General features: G+C 41.5%; 1 protein-coding gene across 11 annotated transcripts in view; it reads left to right on the top strand.

The window, feature by feature from the left end:
• ofcc1 (orofacial cleft 1 candidate 1) overlaps positions 1-24,682 on the top strand; it is a 144,559-nt gene that overhangs the window by 88,153 nt on the left and 31,724 nt on the right. For 7 of the 11 annotated variants that reach the window (XM_030079385.1, XM_030079383.1, XM_030079378.1 and 4 more), the window contains exons 23-25: positions 6,173-6,379; positions 12,057-12,192; positions 12,424-13,250. In XM_030079385.1, the coding sequence (XP_029935245.1) occupies positions 6,173-6,379; positions 12,057-12,192; positions 12,424-12,497 (417 nt within the window). In that variant the 3' untranslated portion in view covers positions 12,498-13,250. Of the gene's footprint in view, positions 1-6,172; positions 6,380-12,056; positions 12,193-12,423; positions 13,251-24,682 lie in introns of those variants that run through there. The other 4 variants (XM_030079386.1, XM_030079387.1, XM_030079376.1 and 1 more) reach the window with 2 other exon arrangements.

A 24,682-nucleotide genomic window follows, 5' to 3' on the forward strand; every position in this document is an offset into this window, starting at 1 on the left:
TATAACTGAGATTTGGCTAATGTTTAGCATGGCATCAAAATTTAATTACAGGAGGTAAGCTACCAACAGAATGACTTGGCATATTATAAAAAAGTTTCAAAGCATTCAGTGTAACAGGTCTTTCACAAAGAGAGCTCTCCTTGGGATTCAGGCTCATTAAAACATACCAATACCAGCCCAGACCTAGCACTCAAACTCCATCTCTATCCTCATTCACATCTCTAACCAGAGCCTCATCCTATCATCAGTCCTAGTACTTTTCCCCATCTCTAAGCCTAGCCTTGTCCCTTAACCATAGCACAGCCTCTACATCCAGACCTAGTGCTGTTTCCATTCCGAACTCTTCCCTCCATCCTAGTAAAAGCCCAATTCCTCATCCCAGGTCCAGCGTCAGCTTCATCCCCAGTTTTCTTCACGGTCCAAGCCCCACTGCCACCCCACAAAGCTCCAGCCTCATCCCTCGTGTCGATGCCATCCTTAGTTCCAGCTCTCTCCGCAGTCCCAACCATAGTCCCAGCCACAGCCGGGGCTTCCATGTGCGACTGACACATAAATAACCAAGCCTGTCCGCCACCCAGGCAAATTCAAATGCACCTGTCAACGTGATGAAGCACCCGCCCGCAGGGAAGCATTGTTTACATTTTCACTCCACTCTTCGCAAAAGTGAGATTCTAATTATTTTCCCACTGTAAATTAAAGCCAAGTGGGACAGAACTGCAAACCAAAAGGATCATGGCAGTGGCAGGAGAAAACCCCAGACCTGCTATATATAAAATGTGTCTAGGTTGGGAAAAGGCAAAGGAAAGTGGGTGGGTGGCAGAGAGAGGGAAGGTCAGCAGCTTTTGTCTTTAAGAGGGCAGAGATAGGAGGGCAGAGGGAAACAAGAGGGGCAAAGCATTCACAAAGACTCCATAGTGTGTCTACTTCTGTTGTTGTGCTCATTACACACAAAGTCTGGAGATCTTCAATGGACTGGAATACATTATACCCTCACATTTCATACATAATAATGTGCCAAAAAATGTGCTCCATTATTTGTCATTCCAGTGACGAGAGAGAGGGGGAAGAAAGAGAGGGAGCGAGAGAAAGAGAAAGAATTAGATAGCAGGAGAGACAAAGGGAGAGAGGAGGGGAAGGTGAAAGAGAGAGCAGAGAGAGAGAGACAGGAAGGGAGAGATTTAATTAGTCCATGGGAGCATGCAAATGGAAGGTAAAATTAGACAGAGGAAGGGAGACCTGGGGATGAGATTGTGCGTGAATGGTAATGATGGCTATCTAGTTTGGATCAATCATTAAAGGATCAGGGGGACTGACAGGCCTGCTCATGCCCACGCCTTAGGCTCCTGTCCTGGACGGTCGCCAGCCTGGCTCAGCCTGCCCATAGAGGCCTCTTGTTTTCTCCTCCCTTCAGTCACACACACATAACCACTCACACACATATGCATATGCTTGCATACTTGCGCATCACACAAACTTATGTGTTTAAAAGCATTGATATAGGTACACACATATACACACTTGTCTTTTGACACCTTGAGTCACTCTTTAGTTTGTGTTTATTAATCAGTGAACCATAATCCCACTATGGTAGTGTTTTCAAAATGGTGGACTGGGAGAGCATGTTACTTGACTGTGGGTGATTTCTCATTTGTTCTCCAGGCCTGTGATTGGTCCGTGTCTCGACACATTGTTTTGATTATCCCGGGCATCAGTGGAAAATGGCAAAGGGTTTTCAAGGTCACAGGGTCACTTAAAGTTTGAGAACTGCTTTGGTTATCAGCTGAGGCAGGGACAGGACTGGATGGGGTCACACTGAAAATGTCCTTTTGTTTAATTATGGTCAAGTCCAGACACTGTATTTACATTAGACATGTCACAAAGCGGAGGGAAATGTCACACAGTGATATTTGTGACATTCAAGGACGTGCTAGACAAATATATAAAATGCACTATACCTCTCCCAGACATAGCTATTACTAGAATAGTCTCTCACCCAGTGGAAAATTACTATTTAATTCCCAGAAACTGTCTGCCCTCTTTTTAGCTGTTAGTTGCAAGTTTAAATCCTAATTTAGGTATGAATATGGGTCACTTTTTAAATATAACACAAAAGAAGATTTTTTTTAGAATGTAGTGCATTTATCCTTTTATCTCTGAGGCAGTGATGTCTACTTTTTGGCCTCAAACTATTAAAACAGAAAGCGCCATTATATCAGTGACAGGAATACTAATCCAAATCCATCTCCTGACACATTTTTTATATTTGCACACACTTGAATGAACATGATTGACATGTCAGGCAAATTTTATTACAATTCACAGAGGATTTTTAAAAAGAACACCTCTCCACAGGCACCTGTATTTAAGCACTGAATGCTTTTATTCTGTATTCATATGTGGATATGATATGATACGGTAGGTATAAAATCCCATCTTCTCCCAGAGAGACAGACAGACTATATTTGTGAGCCATGGTGCTGTGTCTGCAGCTGTGCCATCCCTACTTCCTGTGCCCCTACCTCCACCCTCCCCATCCTGTGTGTGCATTTGCGGTAACAAATCCTGAAATTTATGTCCCTGCTGGAAAACATGGTTTGCCGTTTATAGTCCCCCGCTAAAAGAAATAAGGCCCGTCTCTCCTGATGCAAGTCAAGGGACTGATGCAGACTCTATCAGATTTCTAAATACAGACCCCAACAATAAATCCCGGCTTGATTGGGTTTGAATTGGGTTAGCTCACTTGAATGCTATCTGCTTAACCCACAGCTGGCCTGCCTGCTCCATGCAGGCATTGAACCTAAATCAGTCACTTAGTGCTATCAAATGGAACAATGGTGGAGTGGAGAGAGCACTCAAGCTAGGGCTAGAAGCCAGGCTAGCACCATAACGCAACACAACAGACCAGAACAGAGCAGCGTAGAACAGAGCAGGCCCTCTAATGCTCTTTCCTTTTCGTGTCTCAGCAATGATGCGTCCTGAGAGCCATGGTGCATTGCATGAAATGGCATCACCCAAACCGAACACACAAACACCTTTTCAAGCCTTTGTCTAGTGTTGTCAAGTGGATTTCACATGCTAATTACCGTGGGATGATGGCATGGCTAACATGAAAACATATATATTTTCATGTAAACCATGCGACAGTTTAGCAGGTGTGTGTAACCAAAGTGACTTAAAGTATAGCGACTGAATCCATCGGCTTTAGATTACTACATTACACCTTGGTTTCTCAAACATGGAAAAGAAAACTCAAAAGGGATCACAGACCTGCAGAGGAGCAATATTTTCCACTGAGCTATGGTCATAAGTTGACTTTTTTTTTCAATCATGACTTCAAATGTTCTGGCTGTATCGTACTGTAAAACCACTGGGACAAACATTGCAGGGAGAGACTTAGGCCTGTCTGTACACTCCACAGTTGTGTTTCCTGAAAAACACCAAATCAACACACGCTATCCAAACAGATTGATTGCTGCCAAGCAGAGGTGCTGATTACTTAAGGAATTCAGGTAATCAGCTTTCCCCAGTGTGGGCCGTGGCCAAGCTAGAGGCACAGTCGAGGTGATTCCACTAATGAGCGTCTGAATAAGCGTTAAAGAGATGCATCCCCGCGTTTCCCCTCTTCCTTAAATGTTTTTGGCTGGTTCTCTGTCTTTCTGCACTCATGACTCTTTGACATTTTGACAATGAGGTCCTTTCTACTCACAGGGTTGTCTGATCTGCGGTTTAGGCAGTGTCTCTAATTACAAGTGGGGTAATGGCTCACACTGTTTTCCCGGTGAAGTGCCTAGAGTTGTGTTTGGCTAACCGTTTATAAGTATGGGGGTGACATCGATACACCGACAAATTAAGGCTCTCCTTCAGCGTGACCCTGCCACTCATGGCCGGCTGAATGAGTTAGCTTTTTTCCCCTCTCTGTTTTTTTAGACGAATCATAATTACAGAGGCAATTAGGGGGTCACCTTGAGTTTCACAAACTGCTTGAAAAACTTCCTCCTGGTGGTAACTGTGAGACTGTGTGTACGTCAGTGTGTGTGTGTCTAGTTTTACGTGCCTGTGTTTCCGTTCATGTGACGCCATACTCAAAAGTCAGTTTCTCTGTGTGATTTTGTGCATGTATGTGGTGTAGCACATGCATTTGTGTAAATGTGCCCTCTCCTTTAAGTTCCTGCTTTAAATGGAACCTAAATCAGCTGCCTTAAACTTAAATTTGGACTTTGATTAGGAGATAAGGGTTTATGTGCAGGCCTTTATTTTGTGTGAGTGTGTGGAGGGGGTGTACTATTCTGTCTTTTCAATTTGTCCAATGGGGAAGCTGATCTAGCCTAATGCATGTGATCAGTGGACATTCAGGCCTTTACAAGCAGACACTATCAGAGAAAGAGAGAGAGCTTCCATGATCTTCACACATGGATGACTTCGAGTTACATGACCTATATAACATGTTACACGCTCTGCTTGCTCCCCGTGTCTCACCCTAATAGAGAAGGGCAGTGCATTACAGGTGCAGAGTGCAATACACACATACACACAGACACACACACACACACACACACACACACACACGCACACACATAACTAGGCATAAACATCCCTGCCACCAGGACCCTGTGCATGCGTGATCACAAACACAACCTGATTCCTTACCTGCTGTAGAGCAAGCCCCATAGGACTACCGCACTACTAGCGATTAGCATGTTATGTACACCAATGATGCTGATATAGTGGCTACACTTGCAGCCAATTGAACTGAACGGCACAGCTGTTTAGGTGATCTGGAATAATGCGGCACAGTTCAGCATGTTGTTGAGTTGACAGTGTATGTTTGTGGCTGTGAGTGAGAGGCATCAATGTATGCTGTGCTATTACTCAGCCTCGGTTAGCTTAAAAAAAATGCATTATACCATAAACATTTTGAATGGTTACAATTATGTTCAAGTTGCTTTACAGTGGGGCTGTAGAGGAGAAGGCTTCCATCATAGTAACATGTTGTAATAGAAAAATGACACAAAACTGTTTTAAATATGTTGTGTATCTCTCTTTGGTACCAGATATATAAATGTTAGCATTTATTTTTCCAACCAGGCCTGATTAGCTGTGTGAGTTTGGGGATGCACATAGATTTAGCGTGTATGCCTGACAGGTGAGGTCACAGATGCACCAAAATCTTGCCAACAAAGTGCCAATCATTGCTACATTAGGGCATTTATGCAGCTTTCACACTCATATGCCTCATAAGTCATGCAGGCTGCTGGTGCTTTTCTCTGGACGTTGTGTGTAGATGCGTGTATACTGATAGCTGTTGTAGTGTATGTGATTCAAAAGCACATGTCCCTCACATCCTTCATACCATTCATGTACCTGCAGTTGTCTGGACCTGTAAGGTATCATCAGGGTGCTAAAGCCTCCTGAAACTGCCTCATTCAACCCTCTGAGTCAAATGTTACTAAATACATTTTGAAGGCAGTGCATTTTGAGATTCTACCTCACAGCACTACTTATGGTCATTGCAGCTCGCAGTAACAGCCCGGGTCATAGAGTGACCTTTGGCGGCTTCAGTCATGGCATATTTTCCACTATTAGTCCCTGGACGTCACTGGTAGTTTAACCAGTTCTGTGTCGTCAGTGTCAAGATATGCAACTTTGTCTCATTAGATTACTGTAGATTTCTGTGAAGTGCCAGCATTGAGTTCTCATGGTGAGATCATTGAGGTCGCAGAGAGGGGAAGGTAATTGCATTTCAATGTGAATTTGGCCTGGTATGCACCACTAAACTTTGGTTTGACTTCAGTATCCATGTCTTCCCTCCATCCTGGTCTCCTATAAAAGCATGGGCTTCTCTCTGACGCTTTTTTGTCTTATGCCACCCTCCCTCTCATCTTCCTCTTCCCCTGACTGCTCCAACAAGTTTATTTTCATGTCTAATATGTGTGTATGTGTGCTTTTGTTGTTGGTATGTATCCAAATCACTAAACTCACAATTTACAACATTTTCTGGGCCTGGATGATGAGCTAACTGGTGGGCCACTCCTTCTCTCCTTTCTTCCCTCCAACTCTACCTACCTTTCCTTTCTGCTTTCCTCCCTTCATGTGCTTTCTCTCACCTTTCCTCCACCCCTTCCATCCATCTCTCCCTCTCTCCCGTCCTCCCTCCTTGTGCCTGCCTCACTAGGTGGCAGTGTACGACTACATCTGGACAGAGGAGGATCCCTCGGTGGGCCCTGCACCCCCCAACGCAGACCCCCCCAGAGGGGGTGCCCCATCACAAGTGGCAGCGGGTGAGACCAGCACCCATGTGGCAATCTACACCCTCTACCTGAGTGGGCTCCGGCAAAGACATAGGCACTTCCTTCGGCAACCAGATGGGGCTCTCGTAGAGGTGAGATATCAAATTTCATAATAGATTCATAATATAATCCATATTATTTAAAAATACAGCCATTGTTGATGTCCCACGTTTTAAACGATAGTTGCTACATGCAGTGGTGATTATCTGCTGCACTCAAGCCCAAGAGTATTTAGAAAGCACAAGGTTCAGTTCCTTTTACACTCATGGAAACTTCAGAAACACAACTTTTGTTGTTTTGACAGTATGCCTGTTCAGTTCCGATGTGCTTTATTTGTAATGGAATGGACAACATTGATTGCAGTATTGAGGAAGGATAGATTAGATGCAGAATCGATAGAGCAGACTACAGTCAAAGCCACTGTTATGTGTACACTTGAACATGCACACAAACTAAAAACTATTAAGCAAGCTGATCAGTTCCTCTGTCAAACCTTAAGTAGATATGAAACCAGGTTTTACACTCTTTCTCTGGTCCAACTGTAAGTGAAATATGCAACTTTTTTCATCCCTGTCCCATGGATTCAAGATATGTTCTTATGCATCGGCACACAAACACTCACTGACAGAGACACCTCATACCCAATGCGACTCACTGAGAGGAGAAAATGGATGCTGGGCTATTTCCAGTTCCTTATTCCAGATTCATTGCAAACAACATGACAAAATTACAGATCTGTGGTCTGGGAGGGTGAATCCTCGTCATTTCTACTGAGCTGTAGGGGAGTACATGACTTTTTTTCAAAGCCCATTAGTGCCTTCTTATTTCAAAAAAGTGAAGACACTGCAAATATTACTGATCTTTAAAGGGGAAAAAATCTAAGGGGCAGGTCAAGTATTCAGTTACTCCAAATTACATTTACAGTTATACTGTAATCCCCATTTACGCAATATCAACATTGATTCTATTAGCAGCATTTACAACTAAAATCACCTTCCTCTTGGTCTCTTGATGTCCATACTTATACAGTAACAAATTTTGCAGAATTTGTGTGGTTTGATGCAAGTGCTGGCACCTCATCCCATTTAATACTGCCTGTCATGGCAGTCCATCTCCACACTGAAATGCAGCACATAATGCCTGACCATCTACTCTATTTTGTGCATTGTACTGTAATTAGTTTCCAGTTGCAACTTCTCATGTCCTCCAACTGTCTATAGGCAGGCTCGAAACAGACTGATGCACAGATTGTTGCCTAATTGAAAGGAGCACAATGATGAGATTTGGCTTTTGTCATAATTGCAACAGTGGCACATGAATTCACTCGTTCGCTCAATCAGTCTTTCTGTCCCCCAAGAGCAACCCGGATCATCCCAGCAAAAGTAATATTTTAAAGTTTGAATGTCAGGGGGAGGGGTATGTGTGTGTGTGCATGCGCTTACGGTTAGTTTTCAGGCTCTGTTGCGTTCTAATGGTTCTCCGTCATAATTTGAGTGATGGTGTGTCTATGTGTAAACATACCGCATTGCATATCTGTTACTTGTATTGCATTGAGTCTATGTGTGTGTGAGTGTGTGTGTAGCCTCTAGACCTGTGCACGGCAGATGAGACATCTGGTTGGAGTTGTTCACAGCCAGAATACTAGTGTCCACAGACACAGACACACACACACACACACACACACACAGAAAGCATAAGCTTAGTCAGAAAAATAGAAGTCATTCCTGGCATTTCTGCTGTGAGAAATCATTTCCTCTTTACCGACCCTCTGCTGCTCAAAGTGTGAAGATGGTGGCCATCACAGAGTGAGAGAGTGACAAGTACTGTCCTTGGATGACTCTCTCTCTCTCTCTCTCTCTCTCTCTCTCTCTCTTTCTCTCTCGTATACACACACGCGTGCAGTGTCCCTTGGGTGCTTCTGTCTGTTCCTGGCAACCTAACAGGCAGGGACATACAGTCGTGAGAGATGCCGATGGCACCCTCCTGCACTCACTGGTAGTAGGGAGTGATAACACCGATGCGCAGCCTCGCCAGGAGAGCACTACATGCTTTCCCCTTCCCCTGGCAGCACAGACCCCCACTTTACATATTCAAAACTAATCCTCCCCTGAATATATGGACTGGTTTTATGTATAGAGTGAAATCCAGGAATCACCAAAGGGCATCCCCGGCACTCGAAAGAACACTTGAGCTGATTTTATTAGTGCTTTATGTAATTCTGGCAGCGATATACACTCTGCGAAGGGGTGCTGTGTACAAACTGGCCCGCAGATGTAAGGTGACAGCTCCTCAGAGAGAAATAACAGCCATGCAGGCAGTCCTACAAAAAAAAATTAATAAATAAAAAGATAAGAATAAAAAAAGAAAGGAATTTACTATTCAATTGTAAGTGATGCAATGACCAAAGTAGTGCATTCAGGTCCTTAGGTTTTTAGATTTATGGCATTTTAAAACAATTTCATGGGTTTTCCTGTATAGGCTTATTACTTTATTCATTTATCTGTATAACAGTGTGTTTTATGGTGATGTGGTTACATTATTATGTTACCAGGATAAGCACTGTGCAGTAGGGATACTGTCTAAGCAACTAGGACAAATACAATTTGTTATTCTTTCAGATAAGACTAGGTTTTTTTTGTTCATTTCATGTAACTTGTATTTATCGCAAAGCTATGTAAAATAGAATATATTCACATTCTTTTTTTCCCATTTCATTTCATGACCTACCTACAAAGCACAACACAAAACCTAGATCTTATTGTATTCTTTCTATGGCCTGTGTCTAATTTAAATCGTTAGTGTCGATGACACTCGAAACAGGACAATGACAGTAACAGCAGTATTTATTTGACTTCACATGACACCCATGACTTCATTTCGTTGTTAGAGTCAGTTTAAAAGCTTAATCATGCTACTTAAGTAGTCCTTTTCTGTTTACTGAGGAAATATTGACGGATGGCTCATTTCCTCCAAAGAGCGCTGCTTTCGCAGGCAGTGTCCTGGACACCCATACCCTGAAGGACCTGCTCCTCCCTTAGACTAACATGACCACAGCTCCAGGGACTGGTAGCTTTGCATAATACCCAAACATTTACACTGAGAATTAGTCTAAATGAACACCTTAAAAAGCAAGCCCTGGAAGTGCTGCCCTGAGCTATAGACAGTGTTTGGAACAAATAAATAGTGAGGTGTGTCCTTTGATTTGTGGGAGAATGAGACACTGTGGGGAGCAGCCAAAGTAACAGAGTCATGTGGACAGTGAATATTCATGTTTTTCTGTTGTTTTTCAGTTATTATTGAACTGAAACTTGTGTCCTCAATGACACTGGTAGGAAGAGGTAAGAGAGAATAGCAACGGAATGGAATGGCTCTATTTGAAGTTGTGGTTGTGTAGTAAAATATCATGATAATGAACTCTTTATTGACTGGCATATTGAATTCTACATAAAGAAAGTTAATATTAATGATCCATCATATGCTATCATTCAGCACATAGCCTAAGGCAAGTTTCTGTAATACTGACCATATAGGAAGAATGTTCCGGCTGAATCACAACAATACAAAAAGTTAAAGCAATGTTCCCATCAGTGTACTCCAATAAAAGACATTAAAGGTAAAGTGAGGTGTAGCTTTTCAAACACTCATTACCTATAAACAGATGTTCCCCAGCTGCCAACTCACAAAATGCAGTGCTGACAACAACTGTTGGGGCCGAAATTATGCAGGGAAATGCATCTATATAACCTAGGACCTTCAGAGAAGGCCTCATAACCACTCTGTCTGAAGAAACAAGATGGCTGATGAAGAAATTAATGCAGGCAAAGTCATTATCTTCCCTCCTAAAACCACAGTGGGTTTATGTCCCCCCGTGTCGTTTTTTCTCCCAGGCTAGCATTTAAGTGTCGGTGGACTTATAAAAAGATAGGACAAGCCAACTGTGCTCCTTTCGTCTCCTTTCCTCCATATGGGAGGCAGCAGCATATGCAAGAACTGGCTCAGCTTCTGTAAAACTTCCATTAAAGATGCACAACTAAGGCTCTGCCAGCTTGAATATTACCTCTCTCCGCAAATTATTTATGGCTCGGAAAAAACGCTGATGATAAGCATCTCCAGCGCCGTGTATAAATAAAAACACTTTTCTCTGCAATTTCAACTTGTATTTTTGTTTCTAGAAAAAGGGGGTTATTTGTTTATTTTTTTTTTTTACTCTTGGAGTAAAAATTTTTTTTTAAATTATCTCAACCTAATCAGGAATGACTGTTGTTTTATGCATGCTTTGCATATTTAGGAAAGTGTATTCCCCATATATTTTTTTGATTGTGACAGCAGAGATGAAGCTGATAAATATGGTGATCAGATAGAGAGAGAGCAAGAGAAATACAGAGAGAGCAGAGCGGTGCAAAGTGGGAGAGAACACAGAGGGGACACCTCATCGACATGATATACTATCAAATCTCTCATTAACACGGACCCTTTGTCCCGACTCGCCATGACTCAGCCTGCTGTCCAACTGCACGTTATCATGACTCTTCACCAGACCAATATTGACCTAATTTAGCATGCAGAGAATATGAAAAAGTTAACCTTTTGAAAAACACCTTGCAGCAACATTAATTGACAAACCGCATCAATTCTCCCTCCTACCCCTCTTTTGTAATTACTCTGCCGCACGTTTGATTGCCGCTGCGGAGCTGAGGACCCACGCTTCATTTGCCGTGAGGTCACCGGCAGCCCTCAGAAATATGAATATGATTTATACAGGAAGTGAGTGCACTCTGTATGCTGTGTGTGTGCCTGTGTATGTGTGTGTGAGTGGGTGTGCTATGTCTGTGTTTTGTGTGTGGGGTGTGTAGCTAGAGAGAGAGAGGGAGAGAGAGAGAGAGAGAGAGAAAGGAGAATGTCCTTGGCTATGTATGTTACATGAGGAGATTAATGCCTCCCTGGCAGCCATATCTGCTTAGCGGGAGGACTTCTCCAAAGTACACCGCATGTAATTATCCGGCAAGTTTATACTAGTTTTAGATAAAGAAGCACTCTGTGGCACATTTTTCAAGTTTGCTCAATTGCTGCTTTATCTGTGTAATTTGCCAGTGCAACTTTACAAAAGCACCAGCCTACATTTTTGGCACGAATGCTTGATGGTGCTATTATGATGATATATAGAGGTGAAGCTGTGTGGAAAGAATTCAGCACTAATTTTGACCTAAGCCACCCCCTGTTTCAGATTTCAGCCATTATTTATGCAACACACTTTCATTATTTTATTTTTCTCCTTATGTGTATATCATGACATAATGTAAAAATCGATTACATTTATTCAGCATCTCAAGGGTTTATAATTTTATTATGCATATGCCTTAAAACACTAAGGTAAGTTGCATTTAATACTGTTGTACATAAGTAGGCCAGCCCTGAATTGTGAGAACTATTTCCCCTCTGGGACTAGAGGTAGTGTTGTCATATAAACTCTCGATTTTTGCTTCTGCTCCAAGTTCGACTGTATGCACTAGGACAGAGGAAGAGACTCTGCATGACAACACTACTCTTAGGCCCTAAGGAAAATAGCAGTTCTCCTGCCAATCTCAGTCATTGCCATCCAAGTTAAGCTTGTACTTTGAGATGCGTGATACATATGGCCCCAGGTTCTTAAAAGTACTCTGAAACAGTTAGGTTTGATGTTATTGTACCAATCATTTGATATTGGGTTGTCATTCATGTTTCCTCGCTGGGTGGTATTTACCATAGTGTTTATTGGGGCTTTATCTGAAGGTGATTGGTGACATGGAAGGAGTCGATAATATGACCAACACGGTGCCCCGCCCAGGTCAGAGGTGTGCCAGACTGAAGGAAGAAGAGGGCACCAGCTCTACCCATCAACTACGGAAGAGGAAGAAGCCATTTTGGAGTGAGTGTTGTACCTAGAATTAAAATGAATCAACTTTAAAAAATTTTATCCACCTCACTCGCGTGTTTGACCCATGTTAAACACAAATAGTCCCTATTTCATCTTTGTCATCTCCATGACAACCACACCGGTCTTTTCCAATAATTTGTGAACCGCTTGCCTGTGTAAACTTTTTTTTAACTGTTGTTTGTCAGTATTTACACAGTTTTATCGGCTGTCTTATCCCCTCAGGATCCCATCGTGTTGAGCCAGTAGGGGGAAGCGGGTGTGACTCCACGTTTGCACTGCAAGACCTCAGCCAATGAGTTCAAAGCAAAGGCAGAGAGAGTTGCACCCTGTAGTGATGTAAGTCTCTCACTTACTACCTTCTTTAACTGAAGGTTCTCATGAATAGAGCTGTTACATTTCTAGCGTTGTTACGTTTACTGGCACAACAGTAATGAAAACACCTGAAATACTGGCTTCCACTGGCTGGAACAACAGTCATAAATCAACTCATCAACGCCTCAGCTATTTTTTTCTTCTAGAATAGAGATATGACTGTATGTAAATATGTGGGACATACTGTACTGTGTGTGTTGCATACAAATAAGTAAGACAAACGGACAAATCTAGCAACTGCTGTGAACTTTTATAACAAACAAAAAGAGATAAATAATTTTTCTATCTATTTGCCATTGATTACCATTGACTCTTATTATTATGGTGTATGCTATTTAAGGACAGCCATGAACTGCATTATACATCAGTAATTACACTTACAAATATGAGCTATGTACAGCGAAAATGATTCATGCTGGTTATAGTGAGCCTCAGGTCTAACTCATCAGAGTAATAGGTATTTTACAAAAATGGTGCTGTATTTCAAATACGTTTGTCTTTCTTTCCCCCAAAATGCTACAGCAGTGGTAGTAAACACAGATAGCATGTACTGTATGTGAACTGATAAGTAATTTGTAACCCAATAAACAATGTTCAGCAACAGTTGTAATGAATGCGGGCCTTTAGGTGTTCAGGGCCACCCCAACACAATGAAAAATGAAGATTCTAAAAGTCACTAATCAGAACACGAGTGATAAAATATCAATATTGGGCCCACATTAAGCAGGATAATATTCAGGCCAGCTTGATTTGTATTGAATATGTGTCTGCTGGCCGGTGCTCAGTGTAATGAAGTGGCCCACAAATCAGGCCGTAATGGCCGCCTACTTACACATATTGCTTAATTAAAGGTTGTGAGCTTATTAGCATGTGTCTCTGGCACAGGGCGCGTGGAGATGGGGAGCGAGGCTGATGTCGTTGAGGACCAGGCTGTAAAGGTTTTATAGATAGCTAACCTATCATACTAAAACCGTAGCCCCCTAAAATCGGATCTTAATAACCTGTCATTTTCATTGATGATGATTCTCCTTTATGGGCAGCCATTATGGATCAAGTTCTGGGTCTTGTGGGATGGCAGTAGCTGCCATTCGTGCTCGTCATTATCAGAAACCCACCTTACTTTGGCCTTGAAGTTGCTCCTCACCTCCATGTATAAACCATCACAGCCATGGCCCAGGGGTGTGGTGCACGCTGCATATGGACACACAGGGCCGGCGCTAGCCATTTGGGTGCCCTAAGCACAAATGCTTTGTGGTGCCCCCCCACGCCACCGCCACCGCCACCGCCACCGCCACTGCCACCAGAAATGAACAATAATTCAGTATTTGTCATTGCGTTTCTCTTTATTTTACAAAATAACTTTTCAACATTTATGTTTCAAAAACTGTTGGAAAAAATAAGAGATAAATAATTTTTTTTTTTTTATAACACACTGACTAAACATTAACTAAATATGGCACCAAACACTTGAATAAATAAATAAAATAAAATAATTTAAAATAAAAAATAAATGACACCACTATTAAATAAAGATTTGTCAAAACTGTAAAAACAGTACTAAGTATCCTTGAATAAGGAACTGGTTGGTGATTGACGTCTGCTTGTGGATGGTTGATGTCTGCTTGTAGATGGTTGATCATCTGGATCTTCCACTTGGCTTTGTGTTCCTCCTTGCACATATCGAAGCATTGAGCCTGTAATCACAAATACAAGACAAAATACTCAGGGATTCTACAGTGAAATACAGTTTTGAACCATGGTACAAAAATATTTCAAAATTAATTATAGTATTATGTAGGCCTATACTTAAAACACTGGTACATGAAAAATTTATTATTTTACCTTTATAGACAAGGATTAATGGGGCACAATATAAAAATTCTGTACATAGTTTGAAAACTATGAATATGAAGAGGGGAAATCTACACAACTTTAATATTGATTTTTTCAAATTACAGTTTCACCAGCAGATGTCGCTCTTGGCCTATGAACCTCACGAAAATGTGTGAGCTGCCGGCCAGTGGGTCACCGTAATGACTGGTGTATCCGCACTCCATCGGAAAGCTCCGGCTCTCTGCTTTTGGAAACCGTTGTAATTTTTTCGATAGCACAATTGGTTCAGGATTTACGGTAGTGCCAAGCTCACATTACAAACTGGGAATCTTCTGTGATTGGACGGTCGAAGTGTCAGTAGTCCTACATGCTACCGTAATGGCACTCTATATAGGCGCAAAGCTCCGGTTTCAGATGTTTTTTTAAATTTCTGAATTTCTTAAACGGTCACGGAGACACCGTTATGTAACGTCGGCATGCCGAATCCTGTCGGCGCAGACATCGCCGGTGTAAGAGGGCTGATAATCAATCACCTGTCTAATTTGGCATATCACATCAAAGTTCAGGTTACCAAGACCCGTTTTCCATTCATCAACTCATTATTTTTGTTTTTCACTACACAATCACATACTCGTTGGTTCATAGAACATAACAAACGCCAAATACAGACATCTCAACTCCAGATCCATATCCATATACACAACTATAAATAACTAGCTAGCCCAGCATCAATTATTTGAAACGTAACACTTACATCTGAACATGGCTAGTGGGAGCTAACGTTACAGAGGTTGTTGACGGTAGTATTATCTGGCATGAGCATAGACATGCATACTAGGGCTAAAAGTAACAAAATTAACATTTGTTATTGTCTTACCTGCAAGTGACGCGCGAGCATCATCTCATTGTTTCTTTCTTTTCCTCTTTTCCGCCCCCGACTCTTGTTGCCTTTTCGATGACATGTCCAAAAATAAAGGTCTGAAGCGTAATGGAGCAAACCACTAGGGGATGGGTGAGGGGGGCACCAAAGGTGGACTGGGGAGAGGGCCGCACAGGAGATTCATGTTTTTCTCGAGCAAATAAACCTATGTTATTTTTGTATTGCTTATATCTATTAACATGCTTTACACACTTTACACAATTTTAAATATATCATTATTATGATTACTATTATTATGATGATTTTTCACGAGCTTGTTTTTTTTTTTTTTGGTGCCCCCCCAGGCACTTGGTGCCCTACGCGCAGTGCGTGATAAGCGTGTGCGGGGCGCCGTGTCTGTGGACACACACACACTCACATGCACACACACTGAACCCAACATATCCCTGTTTCTGATCCACGCTGATAGAACCGTAGGCCTCGCAACAGTCATCAAAAACGGAAGAGAAATTTTAAGAGAGTATTTGGCATTGCCAGCGAAATCATTTGCATTTTTAGTACAAGAGGAAGAAAGCATATTGGTGGAATTGTACTGGGAATTTATTGATTGTTTATCTCCACTGTATGCAAATGCTGCTTTGCTAATGACATTTAGAAATTGGATTTTTGTGTATTTCCAGCATTGGGCAGGATGTGTCAGACGCTTGCATCGTATCCTGTCCTGCTGTGTGTCTTTGACAATAGCCAGAGCCAATAGAGCTAATGCAAGCCAATTAGAGATCACTCCATTAACAGTGACAGTGCTACACCCCCCAATTCAATCAGCCCTCTAATGAATGTTAAGCAGAGACGCTGACTCTCAGAGACGACAGGAAGCTCTGGTCTCTCTCCTCTTTTCCTTCCTTCTTTTCTCTCTGTCTAGTTTTTTTTTCTGCCTTTCTTTTCCATCTCCTCTGTTTCTTGGTGCTGTCTCTGTGTCTGTATCCCTCTCTCTGGAAAATAACGCTGGTCTGACACGTCACACAGTTGAAGGAAACATCAACACAACAAAGATGCCTAAATATTCCACTTGTTTCAGTCTTTGTTTTGATATGTTAATACTTTACTTAAATGTACTTCTATCAATTTTGATGACCACCTTTTGTTTCTCTTCCTGCTTTCTCTCGTGTGTGATGTCCTTTTCTGAAAGCATCACACCGTTGTAATTCATCATCAACAAAACTATGCCTTGTGCAATTTTTTGCCAAGCGGGGGTAAAGGGTGGAGGTGTGTGCGTTGGGTACATGTATGTGTGTGATGGTGGGTGTGGGGGGCAAAGGTATTCCAATGGTTCAAATATTTGATTGTTAATGACAAACACCATTTCACCACAATTTAAATTTCAAATCAATCCCTGGGAGCAATTATTTCTGGGGGAGAGAAACACGCCGCTAGGTCTCTGCTCCACACATTTGCTGATTTAAGTTAAAAGAAAGCCTTTTTGCAGAGCTATCATAAGGGAGCTGCAACTTTTTGAAGTAAGTGCCTGCATCTGCATAGAGCCAACCCAACCTGGGGATGTTGCTGGAAAAAAGGGGAAAAATAAAACATAAAAAGAAAAAAAATAACACTTTGTCTAATTCTATATTTATGTAGCCCTCAGCTTGAGGTATTCACATAAAACAGTTTGTATTCAGAAGTGCTGCGGTGATCGTTATGCCGCACATTGAGATCGGCAACTCTCCGGGCAGAGTTGGCGGGTGCGGCTCAGCCTGATTCATTTGAATTAAAGTGGCCCAACAAAATAAAAGGGATTCAAATTCGCACTTTTACTGTCAAGAGCTGCTTTGTTTTTTTTCTCTCTCCTAGAGCTTTTCTGATTAGTTTTTTTTTTTTCCTTTTGCAGCCACTAAAGAATTTCTTTTGATGAAGAACTTTACACATTTACTGTGTTTGCTTAAGTCTGTGGTTTTGTATTTACCCAGGTTCATCTATGGCAACATTTTGTTTAATTGCATTTTTATGTCTTGTTAGGTGTGGAATGGCTTGGTGCTATGATCGTGCTTTTGATCAGAGAAAACCTGTCATATCCATCAGGCAAGCTTTAAGGCACATTCACCTCAAATGTGTACTTTATTTCATTGGAATTTGTTTACTTTTTCATCTGTGAATAATATATATACACCAACTTAAACATTCACTGAAAAGTTTGAGTTAGACAACTACTTTTAATTAATATGTAACCTTTGTTTGTGCAGACATCATTCAAAAATGATTGTGCCATGGCAGCTGAACCCTGGATGTTCTGCAAATGTGTACTGCAAAGCTCTTTAAGGTTAGGCCACACCAAGTGCATGGTTAATCTGCAGTTTTTTCACACACTCAAGACTCTGCATCACACCTTAATGTCTCCTTTGGAAATACTGAAGATCTAGCATAACCAGTTCTGCTACACTTGCCATGCATTATAGTTATCCTTAACTGTATAGGAACCTGCAACACCAGTGTTACGATGGCATTTATGTCACTGTAGTAGAACAATAATATGCAAAACAGACATACATTCCAGACCTCTGTCAGGTTTTTCTGCCCGAGCTGTATTCTTCTCCACTGACCCCGAACGTGATTTCCTGGTGCTTAAGCCGTGGAAAACACACACGGTCGGGGTATATGAAGATGTCAACATCGTGCCATATTTCTGTGGCATCTGGATGGATCATGTGCCTCTGCACACATATTTATTTATTTTTCCTCTTCCAGAGTAGTGTCAGGGAGGCAGATGTCCTGCTCACAGGAAAAATAATTTGCAATGAGGAAAAAGGGGAGGGGAGGTGGAGGGAAAAAATATATGAATATGCAAATCTTGTCACAACGTGGAACCTTGTAATGAGTGGGAAATGTTGTCGCCATCTTTCATTATGCAGAGGTCATTGCTTAATGCCAGGCAGCTGGGCCCAGCTTCTTCTCCCTGCGCCCCCCTACCCCCTCCTGTCATCTCACTGCAACTCGAACCAAACTACAGCCTGGCCTGAAAAAAAGAGAACACAGGTCACACAGACATACATTCAGAAGCACACTAGTGCACATCAACACACACATACACCTACATATTGCTGTTGTTGAGTCAAAACCTTTGTTATTGTCATTTTCATGTTTTCATTTTAATTGAAGGATTGCACTGCAAGAAATCTCCACCTTACAACATTTAGTCTCATAAAGTCTTCCAATCTTGTTTCTTCTTCTTTTTTAAGAGGTTAAAAAAAAATCTGGTAGTGGGAGGAGATAATTCCACTTGTTTCCAATGCAAATCAGCATTTTCTGGATTTTTTTTTTTTTTTTTTTTTCAAGTTCAGACTTCTTCAAATGTAATTTTCTTGATACTAGTAGGGTGGGCTGCGTTATTCTGCCTTGTTTCAACAATTTTATACTTGTTTCCAGTAAAATCCCTGAAACAAGTGAAACTGCATTGGAAACAAGTGGGATTATCACAACATGATTTTAACATTAAATACAGTATTAAATGACTTTTTAAGATGTTTTTTGCACACAAACTACAAAAAAAGAAAAGAAAAAAAAACATTGTTTTTTTTTAGTTGCTCAAATACTGACGTTTTGGAAATGATGGGCAATACACACACACACACACACACACACACACACATAAATACATATTATGTAAAATATAAAACCATTAAAACTTAACATTCAGAACATCTACATGCACACTATTGTTCCAAAAAATGCAGTGAGAAGTGGTTATAAGTCATATGACCCCCGTTATTAAATCATGCAGAACTTGATTGTGAATGTGTGTTTGCACATGTGTACGTGTGAATGTGTTGCATCCCCTTTGAGTGAAAGGCTTGAGAACAGGCAGAGCCAGCACCACTCATACTTTAGCTGTTGTTGTTCCTTGCTTTCCTTTTGATGAACTCTCCGTGTTTGCTAGATTGCTGAGACAGCTCACTGCTGTTCTGTCTCCTCTTGCAACAGCTTCCCTGAAATTTCCGCTGGCGTCTGCCCGACATTGAGCTATGGGGCTAATCATTAGGTAAACCCGTCTCTCTCTCTCACATGCACTCTTCAAATAATCCTGGGTTTGAATGCTAAAAATGTAATGAACTTCACGGTTCATTGTGTCTGACATTGCTTAATTAATGGGTGCATTTAAAGTACATAGGACCCCGGTAATTGATTTATATGCATGATTTGCACATACAGCTGTTGGTTCCTGTAGGAGACTCATCACTCAAAAAGTGGCTGTGCTGATGATAGGCTGGCTAGGTAATAGTGGAATATTTTGTTGGCCAATCCAGCCTTGGGAAAGAAAAATACAGACCAATTTTTTATGTTGCCATATTTTGCTTTGGGAACATCATGAGCTTGAATTTGACTTGGGCATTTTAATATCACGTTTTCAGCTGGACACTGATAATGGACTCCCCATAGTTCAATCCCAGCCACAATTTTTGACACAGAAACCTTTTGCCTCCCTTCGCATAACTGAGTAAAATGACAAAATGTAGACGAGAGGCTACATTTTCATTATTATACACCACTTGCTGAGACCTGGACTCAGTTATTCTCATGCCACACAGAGCAATTAAACCTCCTCACGCCAACACAGTGCTTCAGCTTGGCCGTCTCTCTCTCTATCTGTCAGCCTGGTTGCTTTCCACACAGACAGCTTGCATTACTGCCTCTGCCAGGACTATAGGAGCTGGACACAAGCGTCATCAACAATAATGCCAGGGTGCTCTATGGATCAGTACACTAAGGCACATACCATGCATTAGACATATTGTAGCCTTGAATCTGGCTTCTGACTTTTGTTGTGTTTCATCTCCCTTCTGTCATTTTTTTCCTGTCACACTTCACTGTAAACCATCTAACAGGGAGAAAAAAAATCTCTCAACTCTCTCAAAATCTTAAATTCTTAAGGAAAGCCAAGTAGTCTAAATGGATGGTAAACAGCACACATAATCTGAATGAACAGAACAATTGTGTGTGGTTCTCTTGTGCATTGTGCCTCTTGCTAGAATCCAACTAGTGGCTTTCCGCTGTTGCAGCTATGCTTACATGCATTCAGCCATACCAGATATTAATTATATAACCATGCAGGATGGGTGAACGTCTTCATTTAGCAGGTATTCTGCGTTACAGTCAGTGGTACAACCTCAGGAGTGAGAGTCTAAGATTTTAACACCACTAAACCTCAATGATTTCAATTCTAGGTTGCACACAGTATTATGCATTAGCCCAGTGTGTAAAAAGCACACACATACCACACAAACAAACAAACAAACAAACAAAATCATTTGTATTAGCATTATGAGTATTTGATTGTTGTCTGTGGCCTATAGCACACAATCCGCTGATATCAGGCATATGCCATTAGGTGGTGTAATTATTTCTAAATTTGTAGAAAATAGAAAATTCTGAAATTCTAAATTCTGAAAAACATTTTTAAGCATCAACTATTCTTCGTCAGGCGTTCATCTGAACTAATAACTGTAACTTAGGTCAGGCGGGCAAGGATACACACAGTGCACAGTGCAGATACTATAATATAAAACACAAGAGCGATCACTTGCTAATGGTAATGTGGACACAGCACACTCGTGTTAACAGAGAACTACACTGGAAGCGCTGATCATAACTTACATGGTTAACAAAGGTTGGCAAATACAATGTGGACCTAATTACTGCTAAGAGCTGGAGCTTTTGCTAATGTTGAACCAACACCTTTGCAGTGTTAGCATTTAGCCTTCAGTGACCGCAGCCTTTGTGCTTAGTCCAAGCATAAACAGTGCGGTTATAATTATTGTTTTCTGTGGAGATCTGGAGGTCGCTGGCCCCTAACCATTACTTGGTTTTGGACAGAACCTCAGTGGAGCTCAGATCAATCTCTCACCTAGAGAGCATTCTAGCATATTTCTATCACCAGCATATTGATTTTTCTGTGCGCAGGCCCCTCTTGTGTGTGTGAGGTGTTTTCGAGCACAGCACATAGGGGAAGCAGCCTGGAGCATGCACAAACACACACATGCTTGCATGCATCCACACACACAAATACAGATGCATACACACAGATACACACACACACACACACACACACACACTCACACACACACACACAAGTTCATTTATTCATTTCTGTAGACAGCCATAGGCATTTTTGTGCATAAAATGCACACATCGGCATATTTAGTGGCTTAGATCTCTAACACACACACACACACACACACGCATACACGCATACACACACAGACTTTGGCCCCTTGTTAAAGCAGACGCCAAGTGAACCATGTCCTCTCTGGGACCAAGTGTCTTGCTCTCTTTATTACACACACTAATCAATACAGACTTGCCTGGTGTGGGGGCCCATGGTCTCTCCAGGTTCCCTCTGTTCCCTCCCTCTCTCTCTTACCTCACCCCATCATGCTCTCCACCACCTTACTCCCCCATCCATCCATCCACCCATCCAGCCATCCATCTACAAGCCCCTATCCTTCAATGCCTTGATCCGTCCACCACCTTTCTCCTCTACACACTCCCACTTCTCTGCCTCTGTTCTTCCATCTCATCCCTCCATCTCTCTGTCCTTCCATTTCATCCCTCTATCTTTCCATCCCTCCGCCTTACCAGCATGCATCATCTTTGGACCACATTAGAGAAGCAGCTGTGATTGTTTTGGTCATCTGTGTCACTTTGATTCAGATGAGAGAGAGAGAGGGAGAGAGAGAGAGAGAGAGAGAGAGGGAGAGAGAGAGACAAAAAGAGGAAGAGAGGGAGTGATTGAGTGTGTGTGTGTGTGTGTGTGTGTGTATGAGAGAGAGAGAGAGAGAGCAAGAGAGAGAGAGAGAGAGAGAGACTGCATTACTGTCATCTATAACATGGCCGGACAGGGAAGGGTGATTTAGATTTAAATAATGTATTAGTGTTGCAGAGCCACCATCCACAATGCCTCACAATACTATGAAACATAATAACTTAAAGGTGCGTGCGTGTGTGTGTGTGTGTGTGTGTGTGTTTGTGTGTGTGTGTGTGTGTGTGTGTGTGTGTAAGAGAGAGACAGACACATCATCTGAAATTGCATGTCTTTTACATGCAAATTGAGTTGTGTGTAAAATGGTCTGATCTGGACTGATTGTGTCAAATTGTATTCATGCTATTGTTTAGCAATAAGGCCATTTATTGTCCACGTCTGATACAAACATACAAAGTCGCGGGCAGAGTAAGTGGAATGGGAGCTGAGAGCTGTGGCCTCAGTGCTTTGAGACAAAAGAGGTGGTCGGGTGGAGAGGGAGGGAGGATAAAAGATTGCGCTGGAATTTGTCAAAAGCCAATAATCATTCTGGTGCAGGGGAGGAGTACTACATCAGAGCGCCAAATCAATATCACATTACTTTGAGTATGGGAGTATATACAAGACTCATCAAATTGATTATTTTTGATGCTACAATGGCAGTTTCATTTGCTGGGGCCCTCGACAACAACTACTGTTCAATTACCAGGCCTGTGTGTGAATTGAAAAAAAAAAAAAATACAATAAGACAAATGGCTATTTATTTGACTAAAATAAAGCCTTGCCTGGAATAGAAATGAGGAATGGTATGTCACAGTTGAGCTCTGGTTAAAAGATGACTTGTTTCATCGGACATTGAAATTTCATGAATATATTTTCCAAGCGCCCTGGAAAAACAGAATTCATCATGAAGTTTGTACAGGCCATAATGTCACAGCGAAGATTAGTCAATTTCCTAATACATCGTGCGTGTAACTGAGGCATTTTTATGCATACGCCTCCCCTGCCTTGGTTGCAGAATAGGATGGTGTGATGGCCAGTGTTGTTTGACAAAGAAGAGTTTTTCCCTCTCTCAAAGCCATGAGGTAAACTGTGTTGCTTACTTTAAAATGTCATGATAATATACAAAGCTGCAAAAGAATCTTGATGTTAACTAGTCATTTAGTCTCATATTCATGGTTAAAATCTTGTTTTTTTCAGAAAACAAGGCAAAAAAAATATCTATTAGTAGATCAAACTTATTTCCAATGCAATCAACCTGTTTCCAGATTTGTTTTTTTGTTTGTTTGTTTGTTTTTTTAATCAAGAGTCATTCTCTTGACACTAGCAGCCTGATCCGCCTTGTTTCAGCATATTCATACTTGTTCCCAGAAAAATTGCTGAAATACGTGAAAATGCATTGGAAACAAGTGGGTTTATAATATCCCACTGGTTTTTTTTTTTTTTTTTTTTTTTTAATTGCTTGAAAAAAAAAAAAAAACAAGATTTTCATACTGAATGTGACACTAAATGTTTGTATGTGTTATTTAGAGACAAATTTAAAATTCCTGTGACCATTACGGATAAGCAGTTTGGAAAAGGAATGAATGGATGAAAGAATGAATTTAAAATGCAGTGCATATATTGGTGTATGTTGGTTGAGTGTACATCAGTGGGTTTAAAGTTTTCACTTTCCACAAACCAACTCAGTCTCCGTTTCTCTTGTTTGGATTAGTCGCTCCCTAAAAAGTTGTCTCCTTAAGTAACAACAGTCCAACTGTTGCTAAGAATGGCCTCTACCAATGAACTCCCTCTCCTAATGGCTCTAAGTCTTCAATATGGGGCCATCAGGAGAGACAAGGCGCAGTGGCTCCTTGGATGATTAAAAAGTCATTTCCTTAACTGTCCTCCCAGGATTTGCGCGCTTTTTTTGTAAGAAAACATTAAATTGCTCCAATCAAGCATAAACGTCTCCTGCTTGTGGTGTAATTTGTACTGCTGTTCGCGTGGTGGGCGCTTATTTGTCATCCTTTTCCTTTGGCGCTTTTCCCAACCGCCTTGATCAACAATTAATGGTTGAAATTGCTTCCCTGTTACTTATGGCTGTGGAGACAGATGCGGCTACACAAAAAAAAAAAAAAAAAAGTAGGAGAGCAGGAAAAAGAAAGAAAGACTAGAGACTTTAATTGGACAGCAGAAATGAGTTCAGATTAGTTCAACTTAATACATATAGTATGAAACTAATTTCTACCTCTCATTTTACTATTTTCATATGGTTTTTCAGTTCACGCTTAGAGAATGACTGATTCTTTGTTGCTATTACTGAAATACAGTATCACAAAAGCAGTGGTTTTCTCTATCACTCTCTCTCATTCATTCTATTCTCTCTCTCTCACTCTCTCTCCCCCACTCTGTTCTCTCACACAATGACCTTTAGTGCTCTTTTCTTCATTGCGGGGACAGGCCGGGGCCTGGCATCTGATAGAATCAATATTCTATTATGATAGTGCGTGGAGCGTGTGGAGCTTTACAACTCCGCTGTAATAGTCTCTCTATTTCATCCCGTGGCAGCCATGGCCTGAGGGATCATCCAGGCTTCTCCAGGCTCTATGCTCCCAGCATCGCCCCAT

This window comes from Myripristis murdjan, chromosome 20, assembly GCF_902150065.1.
Source record: "Myripristis murdjan chromosome 20, fMyrMur1.1, whole genome shotgun sequence".
NCBI lineage: Eukaryota > Metazoa > Chordata > Actinopteri > Holocentriformes > Holocentridae > Myripristis > Myripristis murdjan.